General features: G+C 38.4%; 1 protein-coding gene across 1 annotated transcript in view; it reads right to left on the reverse strand.

The window, feature by feature from the left end:
• Window positions 1-19071, reverse strand: part of XRCC5 (X-ray repair cross complementing 5) — a 91953-nt gene that overhangs the window by 55780 nt on the left and 17102 nt on the right. The window contains exons 8-12 of the mRNA XM_054585680.1: window positions 16374-16512; window positions 10536-10648; window positions 6403-6465; window positions 2557-2694; window positions 1778-1868 (exon numbers count right to left, since the gene is read on the reverse strand). Coding sequence (XP_054441655.1) covers window positions 1778-1868; window positions 2557-2694; window positions 6403-6465; window positions 10536-10648; window positions 16374-16512 — 544 coding nt within the window. The remainder of the gene's footprint in view (window positions 1-1777; window positions 1869-2556; window positions 2695-6402; window positions 6466-10535; window positions 10649-16373; window positions 16513-19071) is intronic.

The following is a 19071-nucleotide window of genomic DNA, read 5'->3' on the forward strand; positions in this document are numbered from 1 at the left end:
GTCAGAATAAGCTCTTTCCTCTCCCAGGCCTCAGGGCACTATGCGCACTCTGCATACATGGTCACCTGTGTACATGTCTAAAACCATCCCACTCAAACCCTCCAGAGCCTCGAGAGCAAACACAGGACTTCCTTTTCTTTACGTCTCTCCTAATACCAAGCAGAAAGCCAGTGCTCCTCAGTAAAAATGACACCGCCCGCAGCAATGCAGATGAAAGGTAATGCTTCCAAAAATGCTTCTGCTTAAACTCCCATGTGTAACTTTCATTCTGCTGATTCACACAGCAGTTCAGCTGCTAAAAGCTGAGGCGCTATTTCTGGATCACTCACAGTCACTAGGCAAAAGGTAGAAAAGAGTAAGCGGTTCCTAAAATGTCCATTATGCTTCTATTCATCACCCTTTCAAATTTCCCTTTTGAACGGCTACTCCAAAATGAGAGAGCATGCAGGTATTTGTCATGAAGCTTTCTACCCCGTTTTTGCACTTTCTAGGGGAGGCTTCAGGCACTGGCACAGCCCTCACCACCTGAAGCTGACAACTTCAGGGTCCACCTGGCAACTGTAGTAGGTGCTCCGTGTGTGTGAACATTTAGTGATTTCCGTTTGCCATCACAAGCTAGTGTCAGGCCAGATCACTCTAGCACTGCACACCCTGACCTAAATGTCGACTTGGGAAATATGCCAAACAGTTTTAATAATACATTTTTCCAATGGAGAAAATGGAAACAAAAATATGTCAACTCACAGAGAACAAATCAACAGATAAGAGATATTCAGTGTTTTAGGTCCTGAGTGAATGGTGTATGCCCTTAATTCCTCAGCGAAGTTCTCTCTTTTAAGTGTTCTATTCATTTAAAGTTTGGAGAGAGAGATAGGACACTCTAACACATTGGCAGCTTCTGTACATCAAAGTCCATGCCTGGTTCCACCATGATGCAGAGAGACCCACTTCTGAAAGAAGGTAAGGATACAAGCCCTAGAAGTCCGTTTGTTTCTGGGCTTTTCTCTGCACACGTTTTTCCTAAACGATCTAACTAAAGAAACATACAGAGAGAACCCAGTTTTGAGACGCACTTTGCAATTCCCTAGTCCTACAATGACACAGATATAACTTGTAAACTAAAACATCTACTCATAGTTTTGTGTTCTTTTTGGTATGTTCTCTACACTTAGCCCACTATTATATTTTATTACAACTGTTTTAAGCAGTGAGCTCTCTGGAAGACAGGATCTGCGTCTGTGAGAATCACTCTGGGTAGCACCCTGGCATTTGCAGCCAGATGCTTAATAAAGGCCTTTCCCCATCAAGCTAGAAGTAACTCCTGGAAATAAGGAACAATGGAACTTGAACTGCTACTTTAAGTTACAAAGAAAGGGCAAAGAGAAAAGGTAATCTCCAGCACTATCACTTTTCACATCAAAGTTACAATATACTTTTTATAGGACACTTGATAATACATGTCAAATCACTTCAGCAGAGGACAAATTTGCTCACATCTAGACAGTGTACATCCCTTCCTAGCAAGCTGCTCCCTAGGCACAGCCCTAAGTCAGAAGGGGGAACCCAGAGAGTGCTTGGAGAGTTTAGCACAAATCTATCTCTATTACTGGAAAGATACATGATGAACAACCTTCATCATTACTATGTATGATGTGACTTGGATACAACTAATTCACCCTTTGAAACTTTGGCCCCAACCAATGAGTACACACAGGTGATTTCCCAAGAATAGTTTGTGTTTAGAGCCAATTAGTGAACAAAATGGAAATAAACTCACCCGTGGGAGTGTATTTCTTATTATTTTTCAAGGATGAAAACATGTATTGCCGCAAGTCTTCCATGAAAGGCAGCTGCACATACACTAAACACTAATGAGAAAGAAAGGTGGTTAAAGCAAAAACAACCAAATTAGTGGAGAAATATAAAACTGGCCCCAAACACTGTAAAAGTAGCAGAAGAAAAGTATTTTGAAAATCAGATGGCTCCATGCTGGTACATGGAAAGTAAAGTGTTTTGATTTCTGTTATTAGCTATATACAACTGTAAACAGTACATGGAATATGACACATAAAAGATGCTTCAAAGAATGACTATCAAATACCTGCAAAACCCATGACCTATACAACAAATGAAAAGAGTCAAGGTGCTTGGGAGGCTGGTATGCAAGTCAAGATATTTGTGGTCTCTTTTCCAGTTCTGCCACAGTTAAGTTCTTTGAAAAATAGGAAATGGTAAGGAATATAGACCTGTATTTTAAACAGGAGAGTCCTAAGTAAAATGAATTTCACAAGGATCATGACAAAATCACATCCTCAACCTTTATCCCTAGTAAATAAAGTGGTTGTAAAAAAAAAAAAAAAACAACCAAAACACACACAAAAAACAACAGGGGTCATCTCTATTCCCATGAGGTTATGGAATCAGAATCTTCATTTTAACAGTCCCCCGCCCCCCGCCCCACAAGCAATTCCCACGCATATTAACCATTGAGAAACACTGTTTAGAATAAAGAACATGAAGGGGGAAAAATGTGAATAAAAAACCTGTGTGTTTTACCTCATACGTGTCCTTGATACAAGGAAAAGCCACACCAACTTGAGGATTAGTTCTTCTGTCATAAGCATATCGAACTACAGCCACCATGTCTAACTCATCCAAAGCGTGGATCAGGGAGGAGAGGGCCACTGCTGCCGCCTAGGGACAGAGATGCTCGCATCAACACACATCCAGCGCAGACGAATTTTCACAGCAGAACCACATACTCCTAAGACCATGTTCCACCTCCTTTCTGTTTCAGATTTTTTCAAAAGTGCCCTTGACCCATTTCAAGGCCACACTGTACCCATTTGCATTTGATCACATACACTGCACCTCTTCTGGGACTTCATTACCTAAGTCTGCTCTCTCATCGCTTCAATCTTCCTTATCCTCTGAATTCATAACTGCACCCTCTAAATCAACTCACGTCTTAGCGTTCCTAAATAAAACCTTTTTGTCCCCCTCTCTTCATAAATTTACTATCTGTATCTTTCTTTCCTTTTACCTCTAAATTCCATGAAATAATCATCTCGCTGTTGTCCCTGCTTAGAACACAATTATTCTTCAGTCTAACTCAGCTCCTGCCCTGTCTCACTGAAATCACCCTCCGCAGTCACCCAGGGCCCCCCAATTGCTGAGCCTTCGATCCCCCTGCTATCTGACCTCTCAGCAGCATCTGACCATCCCTTTCTCCCCGCTTTCTCCTTCCTTGGCTTCCGAAACAACACTCTCCCCTGATTATTATACTTTGTGAGCCACACCTCTCCTGGTTCTTCTCTTCTTTCAACTAATGTTGAAATTCTGCTCTTGACCTTGCCTTCTTCTTCTCACTCTGAAACTCTAGCTGGGGATTATTTTATCCAGTCTCACCAGCTGATGTGTCAAAAGTATGTGCATTCAGCTTTAAAACTCTCCTAAGATCCAGACTTATTTACCCCACTCGCTGGCAGATATCTCATTTGGTTATATCTCAAGTATCTCCAACTGTTTATAACCAAAACTAACTTACTGTCTTTCCCCCATTCTCCTCCTCTACTTACTTCCATTAAGATCACCTTCTAGTCAACCAAGCACGGAGCCCCAGTGTCTTTGAAAATGCCACCTTACTCATCCCTCACCTTCAACTGTTCACCAAACTCTACCGATTCTACCTCTATGCCATCCCTCAAGTCTATTCGTTCTCTCCCATCACTGTACGCCCTGTTCCTAGAGCTGATCATGTCACTCCCTTCCAAAAAAACCTCCCATGGTTCCTCTATTCCAGCCTCAGTGAGCTGATCATTATTTATGGGCAAGTCTTGTACTTTCCTTCCTCTAGCTTTTTATTCATACAATTTCTTTCTAATTAGAATGCCATCTCCAACTCTCCAAATGGCTCTCTAGCTTTGAATGCATTTTTAAGGCTCAGTGAATTGATTCGCTCTCCATTTCGGATGTGCTTTGGCCAGCTCTCTCCCTCTCCATTACTCCCCAAACACTTTATCTGTACTTTTCACAGTGTGATAGCTAACCCTTATCGAAGCTAACTGTGCATATTCCCATTTCCTCCACTAAAAACCTATGACCTCAATACCCTGTCTACAAAATCCTCTACAGATTTCATGACAAATTTATTACCTTTTCAGTTCAACTCAAGGAATATTTACTTAGAGCCTACTCTCTGCCAGGCACTGTCTTAGGGCCTGAAAGAAAACAAAGATAAGTCCCTGATCTCACTGAGCTACTACATTCGTACTAGCAGACAGGAGATATGTACCAAACACAGAACATGTGTATCCTAACCTGTCCCATAAGAGAGACCAGATAAGCACAATGGGAGTCTGAGGAAAGGATTACTTCCAATTTCTTTGCAAGCTTTTCTTTGGATGTCTTTGATAGGACCAACTGGGATATTTAAAGGAACAATGAAGTCTTGAATGACTGCTACATTATAATACAGTACTACACCAGTGGGAAACTCAACTAACACTCCATTTCCTTTCCTTTCTCTCCTCCCCTTCCCTTCCACACACAGTGCTGATCAGCACATAGAAGTGTCAATTCTCTATACAAAAAATAATTACATGCTAATGGCCAGAGAAAACATCTTTAAGTGTTCATCTAGTCTAACAACCCACATGAGGAAGGAATTTCCTCCCCAACACCTGATTGGTAGTAGCAAAGACTCTGCTGGGAAGCTTGTAGGAGTGGGGATCTGACCATCTCACAAGGAACCAATCCATTTGTGGATATTAAGCCTTAGTGACAAAATTAATCTTCATCTTGAACAAAACTACCAACTGTTGGTTCCAACTTACCCTCTGGTAGGAAGCATATTCTCTAATGTATGAGGAGGGCTATAATGTTGGCCATCCTTCCTTCTCCCCTACTGACCCACACAAGTCTTCTCCACGCAATCCTTTCCTGGAAGCACTCATATGACCTAATGTTCTTACTCCTCTGCTTTTCTCATAAGCTCTGATTAGTTAATATTAATTACTTCTTAACTATGATGCCAAGGACCAACACCAAAAAGTAGCCCTTTCCCATTAGTAAATTTTTTTCTTGAGTAAACTCACAGTCACCCTGTGATCTATGGAGTCTGCATGAGACTGACTGAATTATGCCAGCCGTGACACTGCCCTTAGCTAGCAAGTCAAGATAATCACAGCTTTGTGATGTGCAATCACAGGAAGTGACCAGAATTTTCTTTGCATAAAGCGAAAATAAGTATGGGTTACAATGTCAATAGAAGTGAAAAATGCAGTCAAGATGTGTTGACAGTATATATCAGAACTACATGATTACCAGCAGGATCTGATTCAAGAGAAATCCATGAACTGGGATTTTCAAATTTGAAGAATCGCATACGCCTAGTGTGCCCTAATGAATCTGTGCAGTACTGAGTGAAAACCAAGTGTTTTCTTCTATTTAAACTGTTGTGATAGAATAATGGCATATCCATTCGTTAGCTGTGCAGTCAGCTACCCCTCACAAATGAAGAGAAAAAGAGGGTTACGAGGACTAGACCTCTTATACTACCACCCTCCCCCCCACCCCAAACAAGCCTTTTTCAACCAGTTTAATAATTTTAAATGCAAATGCTTCCAGGATTTGGAAACCTGCTTCAGTAGTCTTAGAAAGACGTTAGATTGTAATTTTCCAGTTTAGATCAATGTCTCCAAGGAAATAAGTTCTGACTTGGAGGGTACACAGAAAATATTTACACAGATGGCAGGTATGAGTGTAGGATGCAAGAGTCATGGGTTGTTAGCCAGGCAGAAACCAGCCTGAAAATAGACTCTCTGGGGAAGGTGGGAAGACAGGAAGAAAAAGGGAGAGGTTGGAAAAGACAAAGTCCTCAATGACAGAAGTGGTCCAGTGAGTCAGTGGAGCTCATTCCAGGATGCTTAGAGCCAGCACTACATGTTCGATGTCTATGAAAATGAAAATGTCAACCTGAACATTCCCTGAACATTTGACTATGAGATCCCATACTAAATGCATGTGTCCAAATTTTTTTTTCTTTTTTTATTGAATTATTGGGGTGACATTGGTTAATAAAATCATATAGGTTTCAGGGATACAATTCTATAATACATCATCTATCTATATATTGTATTGTGTGTTCACCACCCCAAGTCAAGTCTCCTTCCACCACCATTTATTCCCCCTTTACCATCTTCTACCTCCTCACTTTCCCCTTTCTTTCTGTCAAATGTTTCTGTTTTCAACACTCACCTGATATCCAACTGCAGGACAATGTCCTTAGGCCTTGTGCTTGTGCTATGACAAATTCATGTATCATTTCTTTATTTTCAGAGTTAAAGGCCCCAAACAACTCACTTAAAAGTGGCAATTCAATTCTATGGCACTATAACTCACCTCATCATCTTTTGCTGCAAAGACTTTTAGAACTTGATTTCCCATAAAATATTTCCTGTGGACCTACAAGAATAAATGAAGAAAGAATTGGTTTCAATCCAAAATTAAGTAACACGTAAAATCATAATGCCACACATTATTAAGAAACCCTATACAAAATGTTCTTACTAAAAAACATTCACAAGCACTAGAAACGACATATTACTTAAGGCTCAACTGAATTCAACACAATAAATATCTGAGCACCTAATATGCATCAAACATTGTTCTGGGCACTATAAACACAATAATGAACATAATATAGATTGCCCTGAGGAGCTTAGATAGATAAATACGAAATTAGCTATAGTGCAGGACTACCGTACAGTGCTACAAGAAGACAAGAGTCCAGTCATAATACAATATACAGTTTGGTGCTAAAAGAGCACATAAGAAGGGCATCTGATTTGGTCACGAAGGGTCAGGGAAGGCTTCTGCAAATGGTGACACCTAAGTTAAGATTTAAAGGGTGGGTATGAACTGAGATTAAAAAAGTCTGGGCCCTAGTGTCCTGGGCAGGGATAACAGCGTGAAGAAGTCTACGGTGACATACAAAAAAGCAAGTACACTTGAGGAACGGCTTCTGGGGTCGTACAGGTCACAGTGCAAGGGTAAAGGGAAAAATGACAGTAGCGAGATTAGCAAAGATCAGGTCACAAAGTCTCTTATCAGCAAAAGTAAGTGGTTTTAGACTTCATTCTAAGAGCAGTGATAAATTGCAGAGACCAGAGGAAAGCACTAAATAGAAGAACATGACTGGAGGAAGAACATGACTAAAGCAAAAATGAATACTGTGTCCTTTTTCCCCTTTTAAGTCACTCATCTAGCACGGTATCAGAGGGGTTAAAGATTAGAAAATGAATACTGAAGAGTTCCCAATATCATAACCACCTGCACTTACTGAACAAGATCAACTTCTCTCTGATCTAGGTAATCCTGAGCCTGAAGCTTATTTATAAAATCATGCCATGTGCTGTATAAGGAATGCTTCTAAAATTTTTTTTTTTGCCCTCCCACCTTAAAGTCAAGAAATTATGAGCACTTTCATAGAAACAATAGCTCAAGACTAAGTCTCAAAGGTGTCGGGGTGAGGCTTATGTAATTCAAATACCCCCCCATCTCTACTACCAGGCCCCATTTGAAAACCATTATTTGAAGAACTATGGGAATAATCCTATATTTTTAGTTTGCTACATTTATATAGATTTGCCCTCCCAACAGAATTTGTAATAACTCTTGATTGATTAAAGAAGAGCTAATGATATCTCTTCCTAAGGCACCTAAATGACTTTTCAAAAGACAGCCAGACATTTGGGAGAAGTTCTGGCTAAATTCTTACCCATCCTAAAATTAGATACCCAGAACACTGACAACTTGGAGACAGACAAATTGAAAGGACTCTTAAAATATTAAAAAAGAAAAGTAATTTGCATTTAAAAAAAATACCCCAAACCAAAAATCCTATTTTATATAATGAAATGTTTCATATCAATTCAATCCAGAAATGTTAGTTTCCTTCACTTTAAAGGACTTTGAAAAAATACGTGATTTTATTACTTTAAAGATAATTACTAATCTGTTAGAAGGTACACGCTTGTACTTTATCTTAGTTGATATGGAAAACACCTTGCTCCTAAGATGATGTGTGTGCATTTGGTAAGATAATACATAAGCCCTGGCCGGGTGCTCAGCTGGTTGGAGGACCATCCCATACACCAAAAAGGTTGCAGGCTGGATCCTTCAATCCCTGGTGGGGACACGTGTGGGAAGCAACCAATGATGCTTCTTTTTCTTTCTCTCTTTCCTCTTTCTCTAAAATTAATAAAAACATATCCTTGGGTGAGGATTTTTTAAAAAAAGATGAAGATAAAAATGGGTATATAAAAATTAAGACTTCAAAATTGAGCGTTGTCTTGCAAACCAAAAGGCTACCAGTTTGATTCCGGCCAGGGCACAATCCTGGGTTTTGGGCCAGGTCCCCAACTGGGGGCATGCGAAGGGAAGCTGATGGATGTTTCTCTTGCACATCAATGTTTCTTTCCTCCTTTCTCCCTCCTTTCCCTCTTCTCTAAAAATAAATAAATATAACCTTGAAAATAAATGATAAAGAAATGAGACCGTCCATCTGGTGGGCAGGTTACAACTGATTAATGGCATAGGCTTTGGAGTCAGAGAGACTTGGTTCAAAACCCACCTCTATCACCTTCTAGCTACATGAACTTGGGCCAGTTATTTAACAGCTCTGAAGCTCAATTTCCTAATGTATAAAATACATATCATGGCATCTACCTTATCAGGTCATAAAAGAATTAAATGGGAAGTTATATAAAATACTTAGTATATTGACTGAAATATTATAATCACTTAATAAATAGTAGTTATTATCTTCATTCTACCTATCTGAGATTGCACTCTAGATAAAAACAATTTAGAGCTTAAAAACAAAAAACTTGATTTACAAAAATAATTCATGACTTAAAAATTAATTTTAAGTTAATAAAAATCTTAAAAAGGTGAAGAAATTAAACAAAACAACAACAACAAAAAAAATCAACTTTCAGACACAGACAATACAGTGACTACCAGAGGGAAAGAGGGTAAGGGGGGTGGGGGAGGTATAAGAGGGTAAAGGAGGGATAAACGGTGACAGAAGGAGACTTGACTTTGGGTGGTGAACACACAATACAATATAGAGATGATGTATTATGGAACTGTATAACTGAAACCTATATAACTTTATTAACCAATGCCACTCCAATAAATTTAAAAAGAACTTTAAAAAATGGAAAATGTGCTTTTTTTTGTTCAGCCCACTCTTTGTTTTGCCATTCAACTAAATAGGCCCCCACTCTCACCCAGGCACAGATGATTTCAATTTTTTGAGTTCTGAATTACACTTGCAGATGTTTTGGTCAGGCCTTCTCAGCCTGTCTGGAATTAGGAAGACTCATTTCCCTGTAAGCCAATTTCTTCAAACACGTCTGAATAACGGTTCTGTTTCACTGAAAAGATTCATAAGCATTGCCATTGATACCCATAAGTTTTACGTTTATATACCTCCCAAAGTGAATAATTTTATTTTTATGGAAAGCATATCTACTGTAATTTGTTAGAAAACTGTTAGAGACTCTCAACTTCCAAAAAGTATTTATTTTTGCTATTCAAATCTCGACTTTAAGTAAATCCTCCCAATTTTCAGCTTATGAGTCTTAAAAATGTGTCTAATAATTTGATCCTATTATGAAAAACATTCTCCCTAGCCCCACTGAATTACACAGGGACTATATGCTTAAGCGACATGAAGAAGTTAAAACCCAGTATACTGGGTAAAATTTATTTTTATTATACTTCTCAACTGAGTTTATCTAGAATCAACAAAAATCTTTTCATCCCTATAGAGCCTGAAAAGATACATTTTATACTTAATCATTCTCTTTGGTTGCCTACCTCAAGAATAATTTCATCTAAAGTCTCCAGGAATCTTTAAAACCTTTCTAGGATAGTATATGGTATCCCATGGCCTTCAGTGAACTACTGCATTCCCCACTGTGTCTATTTTGTGTGTCTCTGCATTGGTATCTAAAAAACATACCACATATTAACAAGTTTCACATCTTAAACCTCTTTGCTGAGCATGAAGATGAATGCTGACTAGAATAAATCAATGATATTCTAAGAGGTCTATGGTTATTCAAAGCCTAGCTAGACCTTCATTCCTGTAAAACATTTCATTATACATAACAGTTTAGAAAAAAGCAATAAAATAGCAAAGAACTAGAGACTGTTTCTTTAAGGCTACTATGAGCTGTCTGACAAAAAAACTAAAAAGTGATTTTCACTATTGCCATCCCATCTTGAATGTGCCCGATCTCGTCTAAAAAGTGACTTTTATTTGAATCTATTCTTCTGGCTTGTTTTGTTTTCTTCAAAAATCAAAGATAGTGATACTAACTCTAAGACTACATTTTAGGAAAACTGTAAGTAAAATAAACATATATTATAAATAAAAGGACCAATCAAAATCATACCATCTCAAATAAAAACAAGGAAAAACTCATTTATTTTGTTTACAATTAGTAGAATAAGTGTTGTACCTGAGAAGATCTACAAAATCCCAAAACAGAGAAGCACTTTCCCTCTGATCTGTATTTCAATTGTTCCTGGTCCACTTTAGAGAAAGGAATTATATCACTCCCATAACGGAAACCTAGAGAATAAGAGAAGAGTGTCTGTTAAGCATATGGGGCCCCATTTTCTACGAGCTGAAATTAGCCCTCTGCATACATTAACAACACATGCACACCCCAGATCAGGCCTCCATATACTATTCCCTAATATCAAATTTTTGCCCATTATGATGAATGGGGAAAAAGCAGCAGCAGATACACAAACAATATATGTAATATACAGTCGATTAAAATCTAATTACATTTTTTAAGTACATATTCTGTAATCTAGTTACCTTAATGATTATCCAGCCTAGAGGAAAGAATGTGGCAAATGCAATGAACTAGTTATCTTCCAAATATGAAACATGGTTGACTAAAGTACAATCATGATTTGTAAACATCATAATAAGAATACATTTATTCAGAAACATGGAGACCCACAAAGAAAATGCCCATAGGAAATTTTCAGAACAAAATGTTCTCAAAAATGCACTCTGCACATATTTAAGTGCCTAATGGTAGAAGCCAAAACACTTCTATTTACAAACATTCAGGGTAGGATTGGGGACGGTGGAGCGTGAATGGTGGTGGGAAAATGGAGGCAACTGTACTTGAACAACAATAAAAAAATAAAAAAAAGAAAGACTCAATTGATAAGCTGGATATTTTTCTGCATGTAAACTTATTTTACTTCTGGGATTGGACTGTCCATTTTTTCTAATTACTTAGGTTACTCATATAAATATAGGCTCTTGGCTTCTTAAAAAAAAAACAACAAAAAAACCCTCCCATCCTGTTCCAGGGCCTCTCTGCTCTGTGGACTGTCATGCCCTTTCAATACACAATCTTATCTATATTTTGTGGGGAGAAGAATCATCAAAATCCAAGGATTCTGGCTTTTGGTAAAAGAAAAGCACATGTACCCTTACTCCAAGAAATTAAGAAAGTTGTGTGTGTGAAGCCAAGTTTGTGATCCGGTATGTATTTGTTCTTTTCTATCTATTGATGTTATGTATTTAATTCGAAAAAATTCTACTTTTATATACATCTTTTAAAAAAACCAACAGGGAACAAATGGCACATGTGGTATTGAGTGATGTTGAAACCGAATGTTTTTTCTAGGTTTTCTGTCATTAGACATATTCTTTTTTAAATTTTGTATTGTTATTCTAAAACAGTTGTCCCAATTTCTCCCCTTTGCCCTCCTCCATCCATCTCACACCCCGCTCCCATGGTCAATTCCCACACCGCTGTCCATGTCCATGGGTCATTCATTCATGTTCCTTGACTAGTCCTTTCCCCTTCTTTTCACCATTATCCCCTCTCCCCTTGACCCTCTGGTTGTTGTCAGACTGTTCCATGTTTCCATGCTTCTGGTTCTATTTTGCTCATTAGTTTATTTTTTGTTCATTAGATTCCTCTTACAGGTGAGATCATACATTATTTGTCTTTCACTGACTGGCTTATTTCACTTAGCATAATATTCTCCAGTTCCCTCCATACTGTCACAAAAGGCAGGAGTTCCTTCTTTATTTCTTCTGTGTAAATGTACCTCAGTGTTTTGATTCACTCATTAACTGATGGGCACTTAGGCTGTTTCCAGCACTTGGTTATTGTAAATAGCTCTACGAACATCAGGGTGCTTAAATTCATTTGAATTGGTGATTTGGGATTCTTAGGGTATATTCCCAGCAATGGAATCACTGGGTCAAACAGCAGTTCCATTTTTAATTTTTTGAGGAAATTCCATACTGTTTTCCACAGTGGCTGCGTCTGTCCGCATTCCCACCAACAGTGCACTACAGTTCCTTTTTCTCCACATCCTCACTAGCACTTGTTGTTTGTTGATGTATTAATAATGCCATTCTGGCATGTGTGAGGTGATAGCTCATAGTGGTCTTAATTTGCATCTTTCTGATGGCTAGTGATGCTGAGCTTCTTTTCATGTTTATAAGCCATCTGTATGTCCTCCTTCGAGAAATGTCTATTCAGGCCCTTTGCCCATTTTTCAATTGGATTGTCTCCCTGGTGTTGAGCCGTATGAGTTCCTTATATATTTTGGCGATTAAACTCTTGTCCGAGGTATCATTAGCAAATATGTTTTCCTATATGGTTGGTACTCTTTTCATTTTAGTGATGATTTCTTTGGCCATGTAGAAGTTTTTTAATTTCATGTAGTTCCATTTGTTTATTTTTTCTTTTATTTTCCCTTGCCCCAGGAGACATATCAGAAAAATATGGTTACATGGAATATCTGAAATTTTACTGCCCATGTTTTCCTCTAGGGCTTTTATGGTGTCACAATTTATATTTAAGTCTTTTATCCATTTTGAATTTATTCTGGTATATGGTATAAGTTGGTGTTCTACTTTCATTTTTTTGCATGTATCCAGTTCTCCCAACACCATTTACTGAAGATGCTATTTTTACTCCATTGTATGCTCATGCCTCGTTTGTCAAATATTAATTGACTATAGAGACATGGGTTGATTTCTGGGCTCTCTATTCTGTTCCATCAATCAATGTGTCTGTTCCTATGCCAGTACCAGACTTTTTTGGTTATAGTGGCCTCATAGTATAATTTGATATCAGACATTGTGATTTCCTTCTAGTTTGTTCTTCTTTCTCAAGATTGCTGAGGGTATTCAGGGTATTTTTTGGTTCCATATAAATTTTTGAAAAATGTTCTAGATCTGTGAAATATAGGATTGGTGTTTTAATGGGAGTTGTGTTGAATCTATCATTGCTTTGGGTGGTACAGACATTTTAATGATGTTAATTCTTCCAATCCATCCAATCCATGAACATGGTATATGCTTCCATTTAATTGTATCTTCCTCAATTTCTTTCTTCAGTGTTCTATAGTTTTCTGAGTATAGGTCTCCTTGGTTAAATTTATTCCTAGGTACTTTATTTTTTTTGTTGCTATAGTAAATAGCATTTCCCCCCTAGTTTCTGACAGTTCAAAAATACAAAAATGCCATCAGTTTATGAACATTGACTTTTTATCCCACTGTTTTGCCAAATTCATTTATTAATTAGGTTGAGTAGATTTTTGGTGGAGACAATAGGGTTTTCTATGTGCACTATCATGTCGCCTGCAAATAATGACAGTTTTGCTTCCTTCTTTCCAATTTGGATGGCTTGTATTTCTTTTTCTTGTCTGATCACTGTGGCTAGAACTTCCAGAACTATGTTGAATCAGAGTGGTGAAAGCAGACAGACTTGTCCCATTCATGATCTTAAGGGGAAAGCTTTTAGTTTTTGCCTATTGAGTATGACGTAGGTTTTTATGTACGGCCTTTATGTTGAGATATGTTCCCTCTATTCCCACTTTGCTGAGTGTTTTTATCATAAATGGGTGCTGGACTTTATCAAATGCTTTTCAGCATCTATTGATATGATCATGTGATTTCTGTCTTTCATTTTGTTTATGTGGTGTATTCTATTTATTGATTTGCGAATATTGTACCATTCTTGCATCCCTGGGATGAATCCCACTTGATCATGGTGTATGATCTTTTCAATGTATTGCTGGATCTGGATTGCCAATATTTTGTTGAGGGTTTTAACATCTATGTTCATTAGAGATATTGGCCTGTAGTTTTCTTTCTTTGTTGTGTCTTTACCTGGTTTTGGAATTAGGATAATACTGACCTCATAAAAAGAGTTTGGGAGTCTTCCTTCTTCTTGAACTTTTTGGAAAAGTCTGAGAAGGATAGGAGTTAGGTTTTCTTTAAATGTTTGGTAAAATGTGCTTGAAGCCACCAGGTCCAGGAAGTATGCCTGGAGTTTTTTGATTACTGCTTCTATTTCACTAGTTGTTGTCAGTCTAGTCATGCTTGCTGTTTCTTCTTGACTCAGTTTTGGAGGATTGTATGTTTCTAGCAATGTTTCTAGGGACTACATGAGTAACTACAAAATCTTTAAGACAGAAAAGCTGCATGTCTATGTTCTTTGAACTGAAACCTTTTTAACAATTCCATCTCCATTGTTCCATCAATAAATTTCCCTTTTGCCTAAGATAACCAGAGCTGCTTTATTTTTCTTGCAACAAAAAGAACTGGCACCCTCAGCTCTAATCTCTTCTTCCAATCTATCCTACATGCAGCTGTCATATTAATCTTTCCAATAACACTGTGCTCCTCAAAATTATAAATGACTCCATGTTGCTTTCAAAATTAAGGATAAACTCTTCAGCCTATCATTCAAAGCCCTTCCTAATTCAGAATAGCATATAAAATCACAGACTCTGAAGTAGGGCAACCCTGGGTTCAAATTCTGCTACTTGCTAGCTGTATGACTTTATTTATTTACTTATTTTTTTTATTTGTAGAGAGAGGGGAAGGGAGGGAGAAAGAGAGGGAAACATCAATATGAGAGGGAAACACCAATTGGTTACCTCTTCTAAGTGTCTCAACCAGGGACTGAATCCACAATCTAGGTATGTGCCATGACCTAGAATTGAACTGAGGCAACCTTTTGTTTTGCAGGCTGATTCTCAACCAACTGAGCCACACCAGTCAGGGAAGCTGTGTGACTTCAAATACACTACTGAAAGTCTATCAGCCACAAATTCCTTTATCTATAAGATGAAAATAACAATAGTATCTGCTTGTGAAAATTAAGAGAAAATATAGGTTGTTTATTAGATGCTACCCTCCCGTACTAATCTGCATATGCCCAATACACCAACACCAAGTACTTGATATCACCGAGAAGGCCCTCTACTCTTCTGGTCTTATGTCTTTCATCATGCTATTCTACCTACTATGGGTGAGTCATTAACTAGGATTCAAATGATTTGCAGGTGATGGAGCCACCATTATAACTCAGGTCTGACTCCCAAATTCATGTTCATAACTCTACTACACTACTGAATTTAATTAAAGAATTAGTAGAGATGGTGGGGTATTGATTACATTCTACCCATAATCTATCATGAGGAAGAAAGAAACCATAACCACCATCACAGCCTTTAACCATTTCCTTCCATTGCTCCTACAACACATACAAATATCCACAAATACTGCAATTCAGTGCCACAGATGAAAGGCGTTTTTTCCTAAGGCTTGCAAACTGAAAGTATGCAGGGTAGCTCATAGTCTGGAAATAAACCTATAGAAAGTCCCTGGTTTCTAACTTAACCATCATTTGGTATCTTCTAATTTTAGCTCTTGACCCTTCAGACAGCTAGTTCCTAAGCCTCCTGGATAGAGATGCCATCTAGACACATTCTACAGGTCGCATGGGTATAACACAAAAAGGACAGCTTTAAAGACCCTAGTGAACATAAAGCAATATAACAAACATGAACCATTTTTCTTATTCCCTAAATTACTTTCAGGGAGCATATCTGGCATTTAAAAGTAATCTAAAATTGGCACTCAGAAAAATAATCACCATGGATGTATAAATTAAAATAGAGTAAATTTAAAAACTTACCTCAGTCACATTGACATAAGCACTTTCCTAGCTCATAAGTTTCAAACTTTAAAACAAAGCCAAATATTAAGTCCAGCTGCATGAGTTATTTAAAACTCAGAGGGATGGAATACCCAAGTGAACTCCTGGGACCCACCCTGCCTCATACCCTACATATGAACAAAAGGACCTGGTGTCTCATGATCCCTTCAAAGAGCTGTGTCTCCAGACTCAGAGAAATATCCCTAAACAAATGATAATAATGTAAATCCAAGCTTGCCTTATATCACCTGGAAGAGCATCTCTTTTAGGAAAAAATGGAAACTCTTACTGGCCTACCTTGAATAGTGTCTTCTTTTGGAACTTCAGTTTCATCATCATCATTCAAACAGTAAACAGTTTCTTTTTGTATATCTTCCTTTTTTAGGCTTCTTGCATCCACAACTGTCCAAGCTGTTCTAACTTTCTCCTGTACAATCTTATTTCCAAAAAAGTAATTAATTAATTGATTGATTAATAGAAAAGAGAGAAAGCTAGGATTTTAATCAACAAAAGGTGAAAATCTAATATACACTCTACAGAAAAAATCCAGAATAATTAATCTGGTTGAACTGTTTTGTTTGCTTGCCTATTGTAGAAATTTTAGTTTATTTCATAATTCCTTCTACATTTCATCTTTTCCCCAGGGTAAAACTACAGATAAATTTTAATATTTGTATATATTCAAGCACTTTCAATATAAAACCCTCAGACCATCTAATAAAAGAGGACCATATATCTGGTTACTACAACTTTCTAATAAAGAAAGGGAAAGAAATCTATCAGTAGTCATAAGTCAATACGAAAATTCGAAAGTAAAAAAAACCCAAAACACTAGAAAGAAGAAGAATGAGTGGAGACTATCCTCAATTCCCAGGAACATTTTTCTAGGCCTTGACAGAACCATAAATAAAGAAGTACCTGCAAAATCCCCACATAATGAAGGCCATATATGACAAAACCATAGCTAACACTTTACTCAATAGAGCAAAACTAAAAGTGTTTCCCTTAAGATCAGAAATAAGTCAGAGATGTCTGCTTTCATCACTCTTTTTCAACATAGTACTGGAAGTCCTAGCCACAGCCATCAGACAAGAGAAAGAAGAAAAAGGCATCCAAACTGAGGAAAAAAAGTTCTCATTTTTAGCAGATGACATGATACTGAATATAGTGAACCCTAAGGACTCTACCAAAAAACTACTAGAACTGATAAATGAATTCAGTAAAGTAGCAGAATACAAGATTAATATTCAGAAGTCAGTTTCATTTTTATATACCAATAGTGAACTATCAAAAGGGAAAGTAAGAAAACAATCCCATTTAAAAAAAACAAACAAACCTAGGAATAAATTTAACCAAGAAGGTAAAAGACTTGTATTCAGAAAACTACAAGACACTAAAAAAAGAAACTGAAGAAGATAAAAATAAATGGAGGCACACAGTGTTCGTGGATAGGAAGAATTACATCATTAAAATGTCCATACTACCCAAAGCAATCTATAGATTCAGCACAACCCCTTTCAAAATACCAATTTCACAGAACCAGAATAATCCCAACATTTATATGAAATGACACACACACCACAAAAAACCCAAATAGCCTCCATAATCTTGAGGGAAAAAAAGTTGGAGGAATCGTACCACCCAAGATCAAACTATACTGCAAGGCCATAGTAATCGTGTGTGTGTGTGTGTGTGTGTGTGTGTGTGTCTGTGTGTGTGTGTAAATAATCTCCTTGGGCAAGGGAAACAAACAAAAAAAATAAACAAATGAGATTACATCAAATTACAAACTTTTTCACAGCAAAGGAAACCATCAAAAAAATGAAGAGAGATATCTCCAAGATGGCAGCCTAGGTAAACACAGCTCTCCTCCTTGCACAACCACATCAAAATTACAACTCAACTAGAGAATAACCATCACTCAGACTGGCAGAAATCGAGGTCCTGCAACCACAGAATTAAAGAGGAAACCACATCCATCCAGACTTGTAGGAGGTAAGGAGATACAGAGACATGAGACAGGCTAGTCTTCCATCCACGTGTGGTGGATAAAAATAGGAGGGATACCTTGGGAGCCAGGTTTCCCAGCCCAGGGTTCCAGTGCCAGGAAGACAGTCCCTGTGGCTTCTCGCTGTAAAAACCAGGGGAGATTGAGTAGGTGAAAGAAACTGTTGGATTCCCAGGCAGTTCCTCTTAAAGGGTCTGCAAATGGACTTACTCATACTCAGTCCTGCTGAGCTTCAGCATCAGGGCAGCAGCTTGAAAGGGACCAGTGGCACACAGGGAGGAACTGAAGTGTCTGTCCTCAGGGCAAGAGCTGAGGGACAGCTTTCTTCAAGACAGAACTGCTGACAGAGGCTTTCTCCTCTTCTGAGCCGTTCCCCCACAGAGCCACAGAGCACAGCAGACACCATACCTGAGACTCTATCAACCTGGCTAACAGTGTTTTCCCTGTCCCGGTGATTCCATGAGGCTCCACCCTGCCCAACTATGGGCCCCCCATGCAGTTAACAGTGGCTTTTCCAAAGGAACGACTTATCTTAGCACATGCTTCTGATCTTCCTAAATCCTCTCAAACAACCAAGCTGGACTTAGCAACCCCAGTACCTTGCTAAGTGGCCTCAGGCCTGGCACTACCAGCAGCTGGCTTTGGTTCACAGCCTAGCCTCGCTAGGGCACCTCCAAGCCCAGCACAAGCAGCAGCCAGCTGCAGACTGCTTTACTGCTTATGCCAAGTGGCCCCAGACAGAACACAAGCAGGCACCAGAGTCCTGCTGAAGTCAGCCCTGTTCTGTGCAGTGGGCACATGCACGGATGATCCTCCAGAGGGTGGAGGTTGGTGGTCAATGGGCACAGCTAGTCCTTGCAGCTGACTGGCCTGGGTAAATCCCTCCCATTGACCTGCCAACAGCAATCAAGGCTCAACTATAAGAGGAGGATGTACTCAGCCCACACAAAGGGTGAACCTCAAGTCTCCAGCTTGCGTGATAGGGAA

Source organism: Pteronotus mesoamericanus, unplaced genomic scaffold (assembly GCF_021234165.1).
Source record: "Pteronotus mesoamericanus isolate MK-2021 breed Mesoamerican mustached bat unplaced genomic scaffold, CSHL_Meso_final contig_90, whole genome shotgun sequence".
Lineage (NCBI taxonomy): Eukaryota > Metazoa > Chordata > Mammalia > Chiroptera > Mormoopidae > Pteronotus > Pteronotus mesoamericanus.